The sequence below is a fragment of the Erithacus rubecula genome (genome assembly GCF_903797595.1).
Source record: "Erithacus rubecula genome assembly, chromosome: 6".
In the NCBI taxonomy this organism is placed as follows: Eukaryota; Metazoa; Chordata; class Aves; order Passeriformes; family Muscicapidae; genus Erithacus; species Erithacus rubecula.
Window position 1 is genome coordinate 51,429,030 of NC_136688.1, and position 21,159 is coordinate 51,450,188.

Consider the following 21,159-nt stretch of genomic DNA (forward strand, 5'->3'; position numbering starts at 1 on the left):
GTTCTGAAAAGCCTTTCATGATGGAATTCTACCACTTCCCTAAGCCATCCACCCCAGGATTCCTGTTGCAAGAGGAAGTTTCTTAAAGTCTAGTTGAAGTTTTCCTTGCCATCATTACCAACAGAGACCCCTAGCTCTTCTGGCCACAGGGGAAAGAGAAAACATTTTTTCCCCTCTTTTTTCCCCCCTCCACAGTTAAATTTAAAGAATGTGAAATATATAAGTAAATTAAGTAATTTAAAATAAACAACACCAGTTTAACAAAGTTATTAGTGCCAGTATTCCAGTTTCCCCACAGAATTCGATAGCAGTTTTAGAACATAACCTAAACTTCTGAAACTTTTTGATAATATCAAGAGACCTGGGCTTTACTGCCTCATAATCACTTGTGTGAAAGACCTGTTTTCTTGGTATGAAAGACTATATAGATATCTTAACACCGTGTGATTTTACACGGCTTCCAGGTTTTGATTTCTTTAGTGCTGTAAAAGTAACACTGGCCCAGAAAACTTGTTTCATGTCTTCAAGATTATACATCTGCTTCTGCAGACACAAAGAGAAAGAAAAGCCTTGTAGGTGTGAGTTATCTCAGTCTCTTCTCCATAAATTCTGATCTCAAGCACTACATAAACTCACAGTCCCCTGGGCAACACCAGGGCAAAGTTCACTGTACCTCAAGCACATCACTTGACTCCCTCAGCTCAGAGGGCATCAATGTTGTCATCTGCAAAGCTGGGTGTCACAGTTTCAGCCCAGGGAAAGGTATCTCACTAATGAGGAAGCAAGGTGCTGCAGCCAACAATTGGCATAACACTCCTCAAGGAAACCTGACTGAGTAAAGATTTGTTTTCAAGAGGTTGTCTGAGTAATACTAAAGGAACTGAAACGCTGTGCTGCAAAACAAATATCCTGAAACACACACAGGAAGACTCAAAATGTTGAACATTAGTACAATGATAACTATAGATGTTGCAACAATAATTCCATTTTCAAGTCAATGTCATACCTGTCCCTGTTTGTGGTGGGAATGGGTAAGAATCAGAGATATTACATGGTGATAAAATACAAATAAGTATTCATGGAGCCTGGAAATTTATTGCTGAGGAATGCAAGTGAAGAATACATGTGAAATACCAAAGTATGCCCACTGAAGTAAACCAGTTACATTAAAAAAAAAAAAAATTCTTAGCCAAAGATTATGACACAAAAGAACTGATAAATTCTTTGATTGCTCATCTTAAATTGATTTCTAAATAGGAGCAGCTGAATAAAACCCATCTTGTAAAACTGTGATCATAACCATTGTAGCATCTCTTTGATCATCTCTCAATTCACAGTTTTTAATATGTGAACACAGTGTCACACAACAGGATCAACCTAACACTCATGAGCAAATCATCTCAGGGATTCTCTATCATGTCTTTTTTCCACAATAAACATCAAGCTCCAAACCATATACTTCTTCCTTCTCACCACATACATGGATATTACCTGTTACTCCCCTCTATGGCTCCTGCCACCAACTTTCATGAATACTCACTTCTCACTGTATTTTTTTTCATTTCTCAGCTGACAGATGACCTCCTCCTAGGACTTGGAATCAGTACTCTACTCCTCTGTCCAACAGATCCTGTCAAATACTTGCACACATTTCTCTTAGTGGTCTCTCTCCTTCATCCATTCCCTCTTCAAACCATCCTTCCTGTATTATTTAAAACACCCATTTTATCACCCCTGCAGTTTCTCAAGGAGATAGAAACAGGGATAAATCTACAAGAACATTTTCCTTGCTTATTATCTCACCTCTTTCTACAGTTGAATAATGTCACCTACAAAAATTTCAATAGGCATCACTCACACAGATGACATTTTTATCTATCCAGACCTGATCTCCTGCTGGGGATACTGAAATGCTGGCAATCTTCAATTGACTCTTATGAATGCCTAGCTGCCAATTCAAGTTCTACAAGGCTGTAACACAGTCCTTAGCCATGTTTCTCCAATGATTCCCTAGATTTCATTCATCATAACACACAGGTACCCAATCACCCTGAGCTGCAGTACAGACATCTTTGACACAAACCATTTTTTCAGTTTTCTGCCTCAGATCTATCTCTACTTTTCCTGTACCATATGTAAAACAGAAAAATGTGGTTTTTTCCCATAAAGCAGTCTGGCTAATGCTCTCTGTCTGCTAAATCGCAAAAAATGTTTTCCAACTTTTCACTGGTGTGCCATTTTCACTCATGACAACTGTCACAACAAAAACCACCCTTCAGGCCTACAGCCTTGACCCAGTTGCCTTTCTGTGTCAGTCCTGATAAGCACAATTTATTTGTTTTCACTTCACTTTCAATCTTCTTTCTTATCACTTTTCACTCTCTATCAAGAAATTTAGGTCAAATTGGCCCTTTACACCTGTTTGTTTCTACTCTCCATGTGCTTAACATTAACAGGTGTTTTTTTGATTTCTCCAGTTTTGTCCACCATGCCTTATATGCACCTGCAAAGCAACCTCATTCTTTTCCTTGGAGATCCTCCTTTGCTGGTCTGGCTAACAAACCACATCAGACAAGTCTAAGTTATTAATATGCTGGAAAGACCTGCCAATGAGGTGATAAATACTGTTTTGTCTCCTTAGACTTCTGTAACCATCCATTAATTGCTTTCTTCATGCCTAACCAAGATTCCAAGAGCTGCATTCAACTTGTCTCCCACAGCAGAGATCCCACCAGTCACAACTCAATGCCTTACACACAACTATGCAGAAACAAATAACCTTTCCAATGGATCTGATGGCCTTTCTTCTAAAGGAGCTTGGTACAGCTGTCCTAGAATACCCCTTGATCTCACTACTTGTGTTTTGCTATTTAACTTACACTCTTCTAGTACAGTGTGCAATTACTTATGACTGGCATAAAACTAGACCGCCACCCCAAAAACAGCTGATGTAGCTTGTGGATTCTTAGTGAAGATTGGGTCTAGAAAGCCAAAATTTCAACTGCTGAACAAAGTCTTGCCTCACTATTTTTCTACAATCTTACTGAAAAAAAATCCAAGTTTTTTTTCATCTTCAGCTGGAGAAGTAAGAAAGCATACAGTTAAGTAAATCCTCTTTAACAATTTTTGTGAAGACAAAAACTACACCTCACTCAACTACTACTTCATGCTACCAAGACCCGAAACACTGCAGCTTGAAAAAAAATAAATAGCACACCCACACCTCCTTGCCTTATGCCCAAGCTAATTTACTAAGTCAGGCAGCTGATAATATTTACTGTAGAAACAATAACAAAGTCCATATAAGTAGGCAGCTCCTGATATCCTACTCACACTAAATTGAGGTATTTAAGCTATCAGAAAGGAACCAGCAAATATTATTTAAGGACATGCTGAAACATTATAATTGAAAACAATTTTATTTTCTAACAGTAATATTGACGTATTCTACCACAAAAAAATGAAATTAGTTCTGTGGATGAAGATGGGAAACTAGTCAGTTGGCTTTTTATTTTCTGTATAAGCACTTTTAAAGTAAATCCATGTTTCCAAACAAAACCAGAGTTCCTGGCAAAAACTGATCTGAAGATCATAAAATTACATGCAGAAAAAGTAATGTCCATAATTTTAAAAAGAAAGACATGTATAGGAAAGTTTAGAAGCAAAATCACTCCAGTAGAGAACCAAAGGTTAAGGAAAAACACCCCTGCATCCCAAGAAAATGAAAACCATTATTTTTTTCTCTTTGTGCTATCTATTACTCTTACTACCCAAATTTAGAATGCCTACATGATATTAGAGAGTAGATAATAGAGATTTTTTAAAATTGTGTCAATTTAAGAATTATCAAACATATAACTGCAATTTAAAAACATACCAGATATTTAATATGGCTGAAGTCACATACTACTGTTTAGTTATATTAGACTCTCCTTCTGCTTTTTTTTTGGTCTTTAAACCAGCCTAGAAATTTCACTGTGTAAATGAATAAGAACAAGCCAAACAAAAAAACCCTTCTCTTCTAGCAGATCACTGAACAGTCAAATACAAGGCTGACACACAATGAACTTAAGTACAAAACAATTTCTGATAGAAATGCCAACTTTAATCCTTCTGTTTCACAGGAACTGGAAGGCATTATCTTCTCACCACGCATTTTCCCTTAATAAAGAGTTCCAAAACATTCATTCATGATCTTGCAATGCTTTGCTATTTCAGAGCTTTTAGCTCTGCCTACAACTCCAAGATGAGAACAATCAGTGAAGACTTGTTTGAAGTGAATCTCTCTAGAGACCTCAGCATCTCCCACCAATTTTAACAGCTTTGTCCTTGATTTTGCTACCTTGAGAGTCCCAGGAATTTGCTATATTTGAGGTGCTACTACAACAGTTTTCAACTGGAAATTTCAAATCCATATCTTACTGAAATGCCATAGTCCCATCAATCAAATATGAACTTTGAGGCAAGCAAAATGTGAAAATGTAAAAAATCATTACTTTGGTAATGAGATATATTAATATGCACAACTTTGCACGTAGAATGATCAGAAAAAAGTTACAAGTTATCAATTATCTCATGCAAGTTTGCTCACCTGGAATTCATGCTTTTTTATAAAACTTCATCAGCTACAGCTGTAGAAATTGTAGTTGTACATTTCAAGCATTAAAGCAGAGTTTAAATTTTTGTTGCAGTAGGAACACAGCCCATTTTTATGATTACAGACTTAATTAGGTAAAACTTTAAGCAATTACATTAAAAAAGCCCATGGACTATATAATTAAAGCCACAGAGCTGTTTGAATTACAGCCATCTAAAGATCCTTTCTTGACTCAAGTCACAAGTATTTCTTTATGCTATTGAGATCTCAGAAGTAACAAAGTCCAAATAAATCTCTGATGTCATTATGTGCAAATCCCATAAAAACAGTAGTTAGATCAAACCATTTCACTTCTCTGCATTAATAAGAAACATTTAAATTTCATCTAATCATCAAATTACCCACCAGCATGCTTTTTCCAATAATTATTTATCTTCAGAATGAAGCTGTTATTTTAAAAAATAAATCTGTTGAAGAATATCTTGCAGTATGCTTATGAGTCTTAATTCAGATTAAAGCATCAGGACATACAGCAAATTTATTATCAATTACTGTGGTCTTCACCAGAAGATTTCTTTTCTCTAACATCTTGCTTCTGTTCCCCATATATGGGGTGAGAAATTACTGCAATCAATTTCTATATTTCTAAGCAGCTTTTCTCACATCCTACTCACATTCAAGCTGTATAAACTTTGAGTTCAAGACAAAATTTAAAGCCCAGTGATGCTTTTGAGTGTATTAGTAAAAATCAAAAAGGCAGTGCAATCAACAGACTTCATTTTGCACAGAATACAAAAATGAACAAAATTTTCAGCCAAAATGTAGACTTGTGAAAACAATAGTTTTTTACTACACTTTCAAATTTGAAGATAGCTGCCTCTATATGGCCTGCAAAAGAATCCACAAAGCCAGGGGCAAATCTTAGACACTAAAAATGTAAAGTATTCAGCTATGGGCTACTAACAAACGTTAAAACCTTACATTTTACTATTGGTACACTGAAGCATTCATGAGGTTACTCAAAAATATCAGCAAGGTCATATTATTTATGGTCAACATTTGATTTTGATCAAATCTGAAAATTTCGTGTTGCCTACATATACTTCAATATACTTAACTCATAAAAGCTTTTTTGTTTTTCATCAGCTCATATGCCAGTTACATTAACTTATGATTTTGCAATCACTAAAAAAACCAAGAAAATTGACCCATGTTGAGATCCACCTTCACCATACTCTGCACTAGACAACCTGCCCACAGAAAGCACAACCAGGACCTTGTCAGACAATACTTGTGCATAAAATAACTTCTCTTGGTGAAGCACAGGAATCATTTCAATTAAGTATTTCTCTCCTATTACTGAGGAGTTTAGTTCCTCTTATAGAAATGCAGAAGTATAGATTTAAAAGAAAATCTTATAGAAGTGTAGGGAAATCTTGTTGAAGACCTAGAGGCTGTGAAGGCTCAAAGAACTGACAGAACCACAGAGATTTCCACTCAGGAGTTCCAGGACTGTTCCCTTTGCCCCTTTATGGCTGCTCAACAGGACTCAGGCTATTTCAAAAACCTACATCTACCTAGTATTTATTTGCTGAGGGGACACTTATGACATTTCCTTTTCTTTGACAGAAAAAGAGCTACAGCATCATTGTAGATCTGGAATCTGAAGCCCCTTACTCCTGCAGGGACAGGCTTTCTGTAGGGTAGGGAAATAAGCCAGCATTTTCCTAAAGGAGAAAACAGCAACTATCAGCAGCAAGACAGATCCACAAACTGTTAAATGAAAGGTACACAGCAGTTAACTGAAAGACTTCCAGAACTCCAGGAAAATAATACCTAATGAAAACAACAGCAACTAAGAGTTCACTTGTGTAAACAATGAAAATAACCCACAGACTACAGGCTGTGAGAAGCAAGATATCAACAGGGCTAAAAAAAACAACTGACCTATAACAAATGTTAAGTTTATAGCATCTGCCTAGGACAGAAGAGTGACATCATTTAGACATTATAATCCTATATCAGATTTTAGACTACATTTTGCTATATAACAAGTCAGAGTCAATCCATGGGAATGAACCACTGCCAGATCTCCAGACATTATCTTTAGGGAAGCTGTTTGTTATTTCTTCAAACATTGAAATACCTTGTTTTAGATTCAGACAGGAAATCAAGCAGGAGCTGAGATTTAGATAAAATTTAAAAGGTGGGCAGTAAACTTGTGGCTACAGCAGGGAAAAATATTATAGTTTAAAAGAGACAAATGAAAAAAACAGAGATTGCATTACATATAAAACTGCTATTTTAGAAGGGTATCTGTCCAAGTGCAATATTTATCATCATCAGCTAAAGCAACACAGCCTGAAGTTAGAGAAATCTATAAAACATGCCTCTTGTGATGTTTTCTAGTGGAAAATATAATTTGGCACTTGCTACAGAATGAGTTCAACATCCCTGCATCATATTATCTTTTGGCTTGATTCCTAAATTGATACATCTGGAGAAACAGCAAGAGATCTTGTTGTTGCTCCTTGATGCAAATACTTCTACCCAAGGACTGTAAAGACACCAGTTACCATGTAAGAGACTTTGGAACACAGAGATAATTCCAGGTACTCTGACAGATTCTTGCTGAGCACATTTCTCCATCACACAACACAGATTAAAAATGGAGAGACTTTTATTCTTCCCAAAACAGGGCTCTGAAATTTTGCTTTCTTTCACTATTTAGTGGGGCATATGCTAGCTTTCATGATATACACAATTATTATTAAGAGGTGGAAGCTGGAGACTCTTCTTGAAAGACTTTCTGTTCTAATCAGTTGATGCTTACAATGATCATGACAACTCAATATGTAAGTTCCCACCTTGCAAATTAGCATTATATGATTTCTTAGAGGATTATTGCACATGGGTCTTACCATCTATCAGCCAAGAGCAGAAAACTGATCTTCAAATCAAGCACCTCTGAAGAAGTTCAGAGGTTTTTTTTGATATTTGCTGTCTTCATTAAGGATACCCTTTTTTATCTTCTGGAATTTTTTTTTCTGTGAATGTTCCAATGACAAAGTTCATCTAGTACTGCCTGCCTAATTTCAATGATATTTATCTAAAGCACCTTGAAACATACCAATTAAAATCAGCTGTCAAAGTTTTGTGCTGATTAATTAAAAAGTAAAAAGAAAAAAAATAAAATTCTAATTTAAGAAACTAGCAAAAGCCTAGCTATAACAAAGGATTTTGGAAATTGATAAGGCCTATAAATATGAGAATTCCAATAATGGATTCTTACTAAACTCTCAGAAAACTGCAGCAGTTGCTGCATTTGCAAATGCACAGAACACTACTAATACCCAGGAAAGGTCAGAGGGTTGGAGGACAGCAAGACTCCCGATCAAAATAAGGCTGTACTGGAACAGTGATCTTTCCAATTGCACATAAACTCCACCAGCTCTATTTAATAAAACATGATGCTCACAGTTCTACTATTCTTCACATCTTCAGGTCAGGGTCCTCCAAACCAAATGGTTCAGAGTTATGTGGGGACCCCCAGTACAAGGTCAGGTGTGACCTCACAGCACCACGGGAACAGGAGGGAGGATCCCCTGTGGCACTACAACTGCATCTCATTGTACAACATCCCACACATCACTTAGTTCTAATGTTCAGAGGTCTAAATCTTTCATACCTGGCAGAGTAATCAGTATGCCACACCTCAAAGGCATCATGAGTTTGCTAAAATAGTCCTTAAGTATAAACCGCCCATTCAATTTCATCAACTGATGAGATATGAATAACATGTTAAAAATACTCTTAAATATTTTATTCTCCAAATCATTAAGGAAGATGTGGCTGAAGAAAAACACAACTGTAGTGCTGCAAAATTCGCAGTACACCCAGGTGAACTGACAATAAATTAAAATCAAAACTAAATGAATTCAAGATGACTCATCTTCAGAGATCCTTTTATTACATAATAATCTCAGCTTTCCAGTCAAGGGAAAAAAAAAAAAGTTGTGTTTACTAAAATGAAAGGTTTTAAAAAAATCCCCACCCAAACCAAAGAACCATGCACAAAAGCCAACAAAAAACCCCCACTCACAAACCCAAACCAGAAAAAAACCACACACAGAGAAAACCTCCTGAAGCCCAAACTCTGCAAAAAAGGACACCCTCCACTAAGACTCGAGAACCAGATGACAGATAAGAAAGACAAAAATATTTAGCATTTTATTTTCATTGGATGGGGATATGGAGCAAAGTCCCATTCAAGCTTTTTTGCATATTGGCATTAGCAACACTGCAATTTACTTGGAAAGAAAGCTCAGTCTGACAACACCAGACAATGCTGAAGAGCAGAGCTCAGTGTGACAGTTTGAGTCAATTTTCCTGAAAGAAAATCTTCAAAATCTACATGTAACAGAAGTGTCCCACTGAATTTGTATCATAGAACTGAATGTTCTCAAATTATTAAAAATACTTTGGCCAAGGTTAAGGACAGGGAGGTGCTGATGTTTCTACAGTCTTGTGTTCGACCTTGTCAACAGCTACAGCAAAGTCATCCAAAATCCACTGAATTCCAGAAAAGCCTGGCCTACCTACTGCATTGAAAAATCATCCCTTTGAAAAAGCATAGGATATAAAGACAGGCAGGCATTTGTATCTTTTCTTTTACAAACCTTTCCACAAAATATGAAAAAAACACCCCACCAAACAAAAAAATCTAAACCACAAACCAAAACAAAACCAACCAACAGGGTATTTTAACCAAAGATCACGCTTTTTGTCAAATAATAAAGGTGATTTGCAGCACCAAACATAATTTCATCATTTTACAAACAAAGAACAGTTTCTACTAAATCTACAGACACACAACCATATGCAGTGCTGCAAATGGGACCAGCACTACCCTTTCTTCTTTATTTTCAATAGTGTGAATGCAGAAAGTACTACCATAGCTTTCTTCCACTAAGCAGGAAGTATTAACAAAATACTGATTGTTTAGTGCATTGCTTTCAGGGAATACCAGCCATTCAATCTTAGATGTAAAGATGTTATCTGGCTTGGTAAAAAAATAGTAAATGAAAAGTGAATACATCCTTGGGGATTCAACAGGCAAGCCAGCAGAATTTTCCTTCCATCAGAGTGGAATAACTTTTTCCAAAACATTTCTTTACTTTTAAGGTGGCAGGGTAAAAATTAAAAGGTATTGTTTAATACTCAAAAGTCTACTTTGGTTGAATAAAAAACTACTACTACTACTACTACTACTACTACTACTACTACATCAAGCTATGCAAGGTAAAATTAAAAATTTCAGGCATTTTATATACAGAAGAAACTCATATAAAGCAATAATCCCTGATCTTCAAGTAAAAATCTCACAGACAGACAGACGCACACACACACACACTCTAATCTATTATAAAGATTCACTGCTTGGTTTTACAAAAAGAAATCCAAAATCCTTTTAAGATTACAGCAAATAAACAAAAACAAATGTTTTCCCACCTTCTCTTTTATAATTCTGTTCTTGGTCCACTGTTTAGGTTTAAGTCCAGTCTTTTTCCGTAACCAAGATTTCCCTTTTGATGCTTTTACAATATTCTGAAGAACCATCCTTAAAATATTCTTCATGTGGACAGTTGTAAATAGCAGTGAATATAAAAATGTTATGTAAAGCTAAAGCCTAATAACAGTTTCTGTGCAACAACTACAGTGAAAAACTACTTAAATGGAGTATTTTTGGTCTACTGGCACATGAATTCAGGCAGTAATGACGAGCAGTGATAAGATGTTCTAAAGAAACAAGACAGGCCACAGTTGTGACAGGAACAAGATAGGCTAGATCAAGTTTCACCTAATTAGGCAAGGTTGCAGTAGGGGAGTTCTGTTATCCTCTCATTGTGCAATAGTAGTCTTTGTTGCTATTATAATAATGACAAATAGTATTTATTTTAAATAAATTTACATGTAAGGCTCTGATTGTCTCAAGAGATCCAGAAGTGATTTTCCTGTTGAAAGGGGCAATGACAGGAGCAGAAGTCTTAAGAGCAAATGATCCTAACAATTGTGAAAAGACATTTCCATGACACATTTTCTTAAATCAAAAGATGTTTTAAATTGAACAACCAGTTTAAAACAAACACCACCATATATTTATGCCTAAATATACTATAGTTCAGGCACTACTCCATTCTTGGCAAAGTCTGGACATAATTCAAGCAGCAGAGAATATAAACAGTAAACTATGTTTCTGACTGTCTGGTCATGTCAAGGGACAGCAAATGTTTATCATCTTTCCTGTCAACACAAACCAGGATCGGATGTGGGCAACAGGCAGTGCAATGGCACCAACAGTGCAGCCCCTGCCCTACAACTGCAGGAGCAAAGCAAAATTCTCCAGCCTGATCCATTCCCTTCCTAGAGCAAATGGAGAGAGGAGGGACCCAAAAGTAAAAACAAAACAAAAATAAACCCAAACAAACTGACCCACACTATGAAATATCAGCAGAACCAGACAATCCATCTCAGAGCTGAGCCACATTCTGTGTAGCACCTTGCACATTAACTGCAAGAACAGAAAAGCAGGCAGCTCTTAACTTTGCTTGTGAGCCACAGCATTTTTACTTTACCCTTCCCTACCAGCAGCAGCAGCAGAACGGACAAAACTAAAGAGATACTTTGTTTAAAATGCTTCCACATTCCCAATCAGTACTGTCCTCCCATAACACATTTTGTCACTAACAAAAACATTCTGATCCTATGCTGTATTCTTCCTTCCTGCTCAGCAAACAAGTACCATGTTGAGAGATTTATTGAGAATATCATTGGTAGAATAGTGTCAGATGTTTAAAACACTTCAGCTTAAAAAGAATTAACCTATTAGCAACTAAGAACATTTTAAATAAATGAGAAACTCAAGGTTATGTCTTAAAAGGGAAGGGTTGTTTTGCTTTAGGAAGGATGGAAAAAATCTAATCTGGTTGTTCTCCAAAACCAGATTGTATCTTGATCTGCCAGAAAAACAAACTATCACATGAATAAATATTTGAGAGGAAAAGCTGGGCCTGTTTTAACACATATTGTGCCACTCTTTCAACCATGGCTATGGTCAGAATTCTTCTAAACTGCCCCCCAAACTTATAAAAGCCTGACTTAGGAAGGCAAGACAGACATGCAGACCAGCAGTATATGGGAGAATCAAACACTAAAGCTGTCATATTGGATAATTGGGTTCTTTCAAATAAACAAATTTCTTTCAAATAAAATAAACATGTGTCACTGAATTTCCCTTTCATCCTCTCATCCATCCTAAAATAACTGAAAACATCTGTGTGTAATTTATTAAATCAGATAAATAAAACCCCAATACAAATACAGGGTAGCCCCTTATGTTTTATGAAAGTATCATCTCCACACTGAGTACCTGATCCAGTGAAGGCATTTGGCTGTTAGTGTAAGATAGGTAAATACAAATCTAGGATATATGTAGAGATGTAGGAACACCAGCCTCTGGTTGTTTAATGTATCAGCCTCAAAATTCCTAACTTAAAGAAAGAAGGAGATTTTTCTCACTAAATCTCCAAGAAATTTTGAATGTTCTAAATGAAGGAGGTAAGATACATGCACTGTTTCACTGACATAAGTTGTTCTACATTAAATGCAAAAAAATCCCATGTAAGATCCAAGAAATCTTGCCCCGTGTGACAAAGCTCATCTGTAGCAAATCTATACACCTGCAGATTATGTAAATCACTCAGCAGGAAAGCAATTGCAGTCTGTGATCCCACTAAAGTACTTTAATATAAAGACACTCGTGATCTCTGAAAACTACAAAGAATGACGTAGGAAAAAGGATATAAAGGAAAATTCAAAACTCTAATTCTCTAAAATGTATACAACTTTGCATCAAATGTCTACACAAAATGGAAAACCACTGAATATAAAGCTAGAGATGAAAACTGATGGATGTGAGCAGCTAAGAATACTTAGAGAAGTAATGAACAAGTAAGAAGAAAAGTAAGAGTTCAGAAGGAATATAACACCATACTCCATGCAGGGTATAACTTGAAATTAGCAATAACTTTAAATTTCTTTAGTAACTTTTGTTTCACTTTGCCTATTTTACTCTTTCACAATAGTCACTTCTCTTGCTATATAAGCCATATTGTACATGCTGAATGTGCAAATGTATAATTTATTTAAACATGCTTAACTACAAATATACATGATTGCACAGAGGCTCTCTGCTTAGCTTAAGCTTTTCCATATTTGTGGAATATTAATCTAAACAGACACCTTAATATTACATCCAGATGAAAATTAACTTTATTAATTGCATCCAAGATTTAAAAAGCCCAAACACCTTGGGGTTTTTTCTATGTATTCTCTTTCTGTTTCTGCAGTAGGATCAATCAAAAATCCATGGCTCATACTGGAAAAAGTAAAACAAACAAACAAAAACGAAACCCTGCAACAATAACAAAATCAATATTTTCACAGATCATTATAAATTAATAACACTTAATGAGACAGGTACCTAGGTTTACATATCACTTCCACTTTGGTAAACTGACAACTAAGTTTATACATTTCTTAAACCTATTGCACTGAGGTAAAAACATGATGTTCCATTGCACTAACACCTGTACTCTTAATAACCTACACAGAGAATGAGTCTGGAGAGCATGTTTCCTTTTCCCACATGAGGATGGAGTGTATGGAAGGGATTTTGCAATCTGCTCTCCAAAAGAAATACAGTGGCACCCCTAAGCCCACAAGAAACCAGACTGTTTATTCCAGTATGATTACATACATTAATATATAAAAACAGATCTACATTAAAACCTCCATATTTCTGCTTTCTTTCACATATTTGAACACATCTTGTCTCACAAGAAAACTGCATTACTTAACAAGAAGAATCACTTTGGTCCCTACTTCAGGTGGGGAGGGAGGAAGAAAAATTCAGACACATCAGAAGACTCATCCCTGAGCACTGGAAGAAGAGAGGCTGTAGAAACCTCAATGCTTGAAAAATTTCTAAATCATTAGAGAGACAATAAGAAAAAGCTGACCAAAAGGTTTTTGCTGCTGGGAGAAGATAAGGGCAACTACATGAACCTCCAGATCAAGCTTACTTGTAATTTTGTGTCAAAGCTTCTCAGTTTTTCAGAACTCAGAGAGTGCACTGAGCAGTATTTGGTAGATTCAGATGGCTGGGGGAAGGGAGCAGCAGCAAATGGGGGTAATCCAGTAATGCCTTGAAGACTCAAATCACAAAGATTTGTCAGGTTGAATGTTATAAAACACCCAGAGACATAAAAATACCATATTAGAAACACTGTACAGTAAATCCTCTGCTTTAGTCTGTCTTTTATGTCCCTTAAAATGCTTTTTGAGATTATAATTTTGAACGCTAAACACAAAAATTCCTCTATCAAAATATTCTAAAGGTTGGTACATATGAAAACAGATCAAATTCAAAAGTACTTTATGTTTAGCTAAAAATGAGCAAAAATAAAATACTTTATATATAAATTACATTTTTCCAACATAAGTATTGAACTGGATTTCAAAATCACACTGGGGTAAACGGAACAGTTAATAGTTTAAAGAGAATTTAAACTGATTTAAACCTCCTTCATGACTTCACCTCCTAACACTTTGACAAAAACAAATACTATTGCTCTCCACCATCTGGGGGGTGGGGAAGTAAAAATAAAGTACCGCAGTCAGGAATTTGGCAGGAAGAGAACACTGCAAACAAGACTTAAAATTTATTTGTTTGAGTGTAAAGCTTGGATATGTATAGCACCTTCCCCTATCCAACAAGCCCTTGCTGAAGTGTTAATAAATAACTATAAAATGACAGCTACACTGCACTATTAGTACACGAAAAAACTATTCAGAAAAAGGACTGAAAAGATGGCATGGGCTAGAATAGACTCAAATCCATGTGATATGGTTGTAAAATAATTGCATTGATCCTGACATGATTTAGAAGTGTAAAGGAGGTCAACCATTACATATCTTTTTTCCACAATCAGGAATATGTGATTCAGACTTGCAGCTAAAATTGACTAAAACTTAGATGACTTGGGACAATAAAACAGTACATTAGGAAATTAAGCATCAGGCGTGCTGAGACATTCAGAGCTGCATGCAGAGATGAAGCTGCACACAGAGAGGAGTTTCATAGTTTATTTTTACAAGACACTGTTTCAAAGCATATCTACAGTCCAACTGTTTGCTGCCTGAATAGTAATTAACCTGTTCACTAGCCTGAAAAATCATTCAAAATTTTGTTTCTAAGAACTTGCATTTTAAATACACAGCAGTAAAATGTAATCACTTCTCTGTGGATAGATCTGAATAGCAACTTCAACACTAAGAACCTGGTTTGACTACTTTGATATATATATACTTGTAGGATTTGCAAGCAATGGCTTCACAGATGCTTTCTGAGATGCCCAAACAAGTTAGTTAAGCTGCCAGTGGGTCACAGTTTCAGTCAAATAACCACTGGTTGAACTGTTTAAACTTTCTAGAATACTAGTTTCCTATGCTCTCCATACCATCACATGGTTATGCTCTGGCTATCACATTGTCTCTATAAAACACAGATCAATTATACCATAGCAATGTGAAAATATCTTCTCCTTACATTTTATCTTTTCAGAGGAAGTGATTAAGACACAAGAAACATTTATTAAACACATATTATGACAACTTTTGGGATTTAGGTAATTTGAAAACCCTTCTACCTAGATAGAATAAATTCAGAACAGATTTTGACCACCACCCTGGTTAAGATTTCAGAAAATAGTCAGATATGCTTTCTGAAGCATGTTTGTTTATAAAGTAGTAAGCATGGGGGGAAGAGGAGGAGGCAAAGAAAAATAAGTTGAATTATGTTGAAAGCACCATTAGTATGTTGAAACTATCACCTGCAGAGCAGCAAAAAGAACACCAACAGGTGCAGCACTGTCTTGAAACATAAATTAGACAAATTGCATTAGGAAACTGGATTAGAAAAGGATTTTCTCGTGCAAAAACACATTCAAAATATGTGTTTTCAACTTAAACTGTACCTGTTACTATAAACTAAGACTTTACCCAGCTTCTTAGAGAAACTAAAAAAAAAAAAAAAAAAATTCTATATAGGTAAGCCTATATAGAATGTACTGGATGTGGTAAACCTTGCCAATCTCAAACCAATCTGTTTCTCTCCCTTTAAACACCAGAGAGCAATGCAGGCAAGACTTTTCTCCACACCTTAATGCAGCTCTGTCTACCTTTCCCATCTAATATGGGAACTCTCAACAATACTCAGCTATTCATCTTAGTAAGTCTGGACAGACACACACTGCATTTAAGGAGAACAAGGCTTACTGGTCTGCCAGTGTCCAACTGGCTCCCAAGAGATTAGAATACAGAATTAATTCAGATGCTAGTCAATGCACTGTGCTTATAAGCATGGGATTTGAGACTGCAGAGACTCTCCTAGATTAGCCTAGCAGAGATCTTAGAAACTCACTGTTTATTTGTTCTGACTTCAGAGAGCAGGGAGTTTATGCTTCTTTGCCATTTTGGACATAGATCTCAATGATTTTGGTATGAATCCATCTCCCCATCCATATTCATTCACCACCATGGAGTCATTTCAGGCTACAAGATCCAAACCTAAACTGATAAAAGTGATTACATCCTTCCTGCAATCTACACACTTCTGCCCTTTCTTGTGCTGGTTCCAGTGCTTATCTGACCCTGCACTGTGTCAGTTTCAGTGTGCTCAGCTGGCAGAGAAGTATCCTGGCAGGAAAAAAAAAAAAAAAAAAAAAAAAAAAAAAAAAAAAAAAAAAAAAAGGAAACAAAAGAATGAAAAAAAAAAAAAGTAAAGGCAAACAACTTCCTGCTGAGTTTGCAAACAGCTCAGCACAGAAACAGATAAATATCAGAGAGAGCCCATACAAGAGAGGGGGCAGCAGGGATGCAGGACATCAGCAACCCCTGCAGTTACATCCATTTCACGTACACAAAACTGAAGCCTCAATTTCTTCCCCCATTCTCAATTTATAAAAGAAAGTTTAATCATGTGAACACTGAAATCCTTTTGTCAAACTTAGACATAAGGATACATAGGTTAAATACAGTATCTACAACATATGCAAGTTTAGATGAGATTGCTTCCTGCTGGAGTTGGAATTCCTTAAATAAAGTATTTTATAGCTACAGACTCTTCACACATAAATAGAATTCTACTGCTAAGCAAAGCAGTGAACTGGAAACTAAAACAAAAATCTTAATTGTACTTCCACTACCAATGAACTAGGCTAGAATACACTATGAATCTAAAAAAGAAGGAAATTATGACAGACTAGCAACTGCCAGTTAAGTTTTATTGGTTTTCCATTTTTTTGTGTCTCAGTTTTATATTTGCTTCTCAAGATTTCCTCAAAGACCACATATTTTGCCGAAAACCAATATCCCTTACTTTTCCCCATTTCAGAAAAAAATGTAAAGCATCACTAAGTATACAATAAAGATGTGGAAACTGGTGATACCATAACTTATCTCTGAAGTAACATTACTGCACTGCACTTTAGTTTCACCTCACTGCTCTACTCACCTGTTCAAAATACATTGCCTGGGGTAGAGCACCGCAATAAACTAAACTGAATAAACAAAAACACTTGAAGAGAGAAAGATTGCACTTGCCCATCCCCTTCTTTGTTATCAATCAGACCAAGCAGTCTGCTGCCTCCTGTACCAACAAGGACAACAGTCAATGAATACACACACACTAACATACACTAACATATATACCCACGTGTACAGAAATCTTTTCAATGTTCTTTGGGTACAGATATTTTCACATTTTTAGCGAGCTGGATGGGTTTACTAAGACAAGCAGTGCAGTCCATTCACAGCCAATGGTGGGAATGAGCAGCAAGGAAGAGGAAGCAGCCTCTTCCAGAGCTGCAAGGAAATGGTTAACCCAGCTCATCCCTATTGTGAAACCGCAGCCCCAAAAGGAATCAGCTGCTCTGACATCCTACTGCACCACGATGATAAACCTGCTCTCCAGTACAGCACATGTACCTGCTGCTAAGCATGATCTAAGAAAAATAACAGGGCGACCTAAAACCCAGGCAAAGTGACTGAAATTGAAGTTCAAAACACCTTTTGTTCCTCCACTAAGCAGTTCATATTTCTGCTTGTCCTTTGAGTTATTACAGAATTTATGCTTTGTCCTCCAGGTACTATTGTTGCCTTTGACACAAAAATCTGCCTCTGAAGGATGGGGTCTATTATTGCACAATATAATTCTATTATTGTTGGTCATAAAAAAATATCTTCCAGAACCTCAAAAAATTGAGCACACTCCACTGATAAATTGCCTAACACATTCAAGATTATTACACGCTTTCAAGTTTAATAGATGATAATGGCAGATTTCCCAACTCCCAGAAAAATGTACCAGCCTGAAGTACAGTTAAAATTCATGCCTTAGAGTATTTATTTACTTAAAAATGGTGCCACAATTTAAGAACAAATGAAACACTGGATTCAAGGCTGATGGAAAAACTGTTCATAAATTCAGAAGGATTTCAAAGATATTTGGGATTACCTAATAATATAATTTTTCAATTTAAGAAAAAAAATGTTACCATCTCCTCTTGCTAGGGTCTGATACAAACCCAGGAATGAACCTCTTATATCCCAGGCTAGCACATCCATTTAAGAGGTTAAGTATTTTGAGCTTGTGCATGTAATTAATGTATGGTAATACTAAGCTTTTAATTTAGACAAACACATAAGACTTGTAAATTCCAACAGTGAGTCATGAGGGAAAGGGAGCAAGATGCCTTCCCCTCACTGCCCTAATCAGGCAATAATTTATTTCCTTCTTCAAATCCCTATTCTCAGCCATGATTGTTTTTATTTTTAAAGATGCTTATAGTTTATATAGCAAAAAAAAAAAAAAATCTAACCCTTCTGGACATTTAAAAAGATAATTAACATGAGCACTGATTTTAATACCAAGCATTATTAACAAAATCTTCAAATTCTTTACAAAAAAGCACTGCCTTTTTGCTGTCTATGGGCAACTCTTGGCTTAATGGTGGCTGCTCCACAGCTGTATGCATCTAAATATAAATACATGAATAAGCAAGGCTTTTTAAATTATGTATTTCATATGAAACTTGGCTTTGTTAGATTAATCAGTCTGGTGGAATGGAATTTTGTTGTCAAACAAATAGTTATTTTCTCTGGAGTCTGCAATGGACAACAAACTCATCTATGTTAACATACAAGAGAGCATCCTTACCCTCAAAATTCTCATACATTTCAACAGACCCACACATATCTAATAAATACATTTAAATATTCTATTAGCAGACTATCACATGTCTAGTACTTTTTGTTGACATGGTGAAGCTGATGAACTCATTTTTACCACAGAATAGGCCAATTTCTGTCAACCTAAAAAAGTAGTGACATGATCCAAAAAAACCATGAAATGGCCTTTAAGCTTTGTTGCAATAAATAACTCCATTAATAATGGCTGATAAACATGCAAATTATTCTCTACAGTCAGTTCAGATTTATTCAGTAAACAAGGATATCAGTACTGCTGAGAACTATACAGTTCAGAATTAACCACAACATATTTTATCTCCATATCACTGAAAAATGCTCATATTAATATAATGAAAATTCTTAATATTGATTTAAGTGTATTAAAGTGACACATCTTCCTCTACAATGTACAGTTATATCAGTAGCAACCTCCCTATGCAAAGAGAACAGGGGACACTAATTTAAGAATATTTTGGTATTAAATTATAAGCAATATAATTAACAATGCCCACTTTGGACTATTTGGGAAATGTTTTAGACAGAACACAGGACATATATTCATTTTAAAACAAACAAAAAAACCCAACCACACAAAAAAAAGCCCACCAAACCTCCCACTTTTTCTTAATTCACCAGCTTAATTGAAAAATAGCTCCTGCAGATATCAGTTGGAACTCATGGTTCAAACAGATATCCATCTTTGCTTTGTATTTTATCAGTCTTATTATTCATCTTCATGGGTCAGGAGTTTATGTATAAATTCTCTACTCTAACATAAAATATGCATTAGTCATGGGCATCTTCAGAGAAGACTTGTAGTGTCCCACAAAATGAACTGGGGAAAAAAAAGAATAAACCCATTAAACACTCTTAACTTTTCACTCTCCTTTCTATGAAAACAACCCTCACAACTACCTAATCCTAAAAACACAGATGTGTCCAGCAGCTCTAAGCCTCACAGAAAGTCCCATAAGGTTCCTCTTAGAAGCTTTCAAAAATGTGAGTGACAGCTACAACCTCACTGATATTCATGAGTTAAAGGCAAAACCAGAAAAGCTCTGCTAGGAGAACATGCAATACCAACTCTTCCACCTAAAGATTCAGTCCATTACAATTTCTTACACAGTACCCACCATCACCTGTCTTATCACTTTATTGATGGTATACAAACTCTACACAATTCTTTAGTGCTGTGAAAGAATTATACCCAAAATTAAGGCAAATAAAGGGAAGTGTTATGTGCTTCTCCAAAGCATCAGTTTTTTATTGTGTTTTATTTGTTTGTAAGTGGGAAAACAGTGCTCCTCATCAGTGACTTTTTTCTTGTGTGCACTCTTGTACCCAAGGAAAATGCTAATACTTGACAGAAGAGGTAATTCTGGAACTACCATCCAAGAAAAGAAAGCATTAATTGCATTATTTAAGGAAAAGCTTCCAACCCTCTTTCAAACACAAACTCCAAAATACCACCAAAAAAGCCTCTCTACTGGGGCAAATAGACAAAAATACACATAATTAAGTTCCTCCAATGAGATTATAGATTATGTGGCTGAAAAAGGAGCTATAGCCTCAATAATTTTGCAAATAAATATAACTGTAGTTGTTTTAACCCAAAAGACTTCATCTTTGAAAAGATACTGGTTCTAGGTTTGTAATTTATTCCAAGAATGTAAGAAACACTAGCCTTTACTTTCCAGTGAAAAAATATCCCTCTGTTCAAGGCATACTTATAGGAACACGAAGGCAATGAAAGGATTTACGACTGATATATCTTGTCAGAAAAGCAAAGGGGAAAAAAAAACAAACCCAAGTGACAAAACTGGAGTCTAAATCATTAATTTTTCTTCAAGCTCAACTGTGTGCAGGATCAAGAATAGTTATTCTACATTTTTCAGAACCAGATTAAGGAATATGAAAAAGGATAATGAATAAAATCCTTGTTAAAAAAGGATGCTGAAGAACAGAGTGGGAAGTATCCCACTCACAAAAGAAACTGTAATTGATAAAAACCTCTGAGAAGTAACACTGTTTCCTCATGCAATGGGAGAAGAACAAAACATAACAGACACAAAGGAGAAAAACAAGGACTTCAGATACATCACTCTTTAAAATGGTGGTACAAATGCAAAAAAAAAAAATTATCAATGCAAAAGTGGCCCAAATCAATTACTTCAAGTCTAATAAATGTGAAT

General features: G+C 35.8%; 1 protein-coding gene across 5 annotated transcripts in view; it reads right to left on the reverse strand.

The window, feature by feature from the left end:
* PPP1R13B (protein phosphatase 1 regulatory subunit 13B) overlaps positions 1-21,159 on the reverse strand; it is a 69,681-nt gene that overhangs the window by 45,463 nt on the left and 3,059 nt on the right. Inside the window, exon 1 of one of the 5 annotated variants that reach the window (XM_079308879.1) lies at positions 10,109-10,342. The exons of 3 other annotated variants lie outside the window; for them this stretch is intronic. In XM_079308879.1, the coding sequence (XP_079165005.1) occupies positions 10,109-10,234 (126 nt within the window). In that variant the 5' untranslated portion in view covers positions 10,235-10,342. Of the gene's footprint in view, positions 1-10,108; positions 10,343-21,159 lie in introns of those variants that run through there. One more of the 5 variants, XM_079308882.1, reaches the window with a different exon arrangement.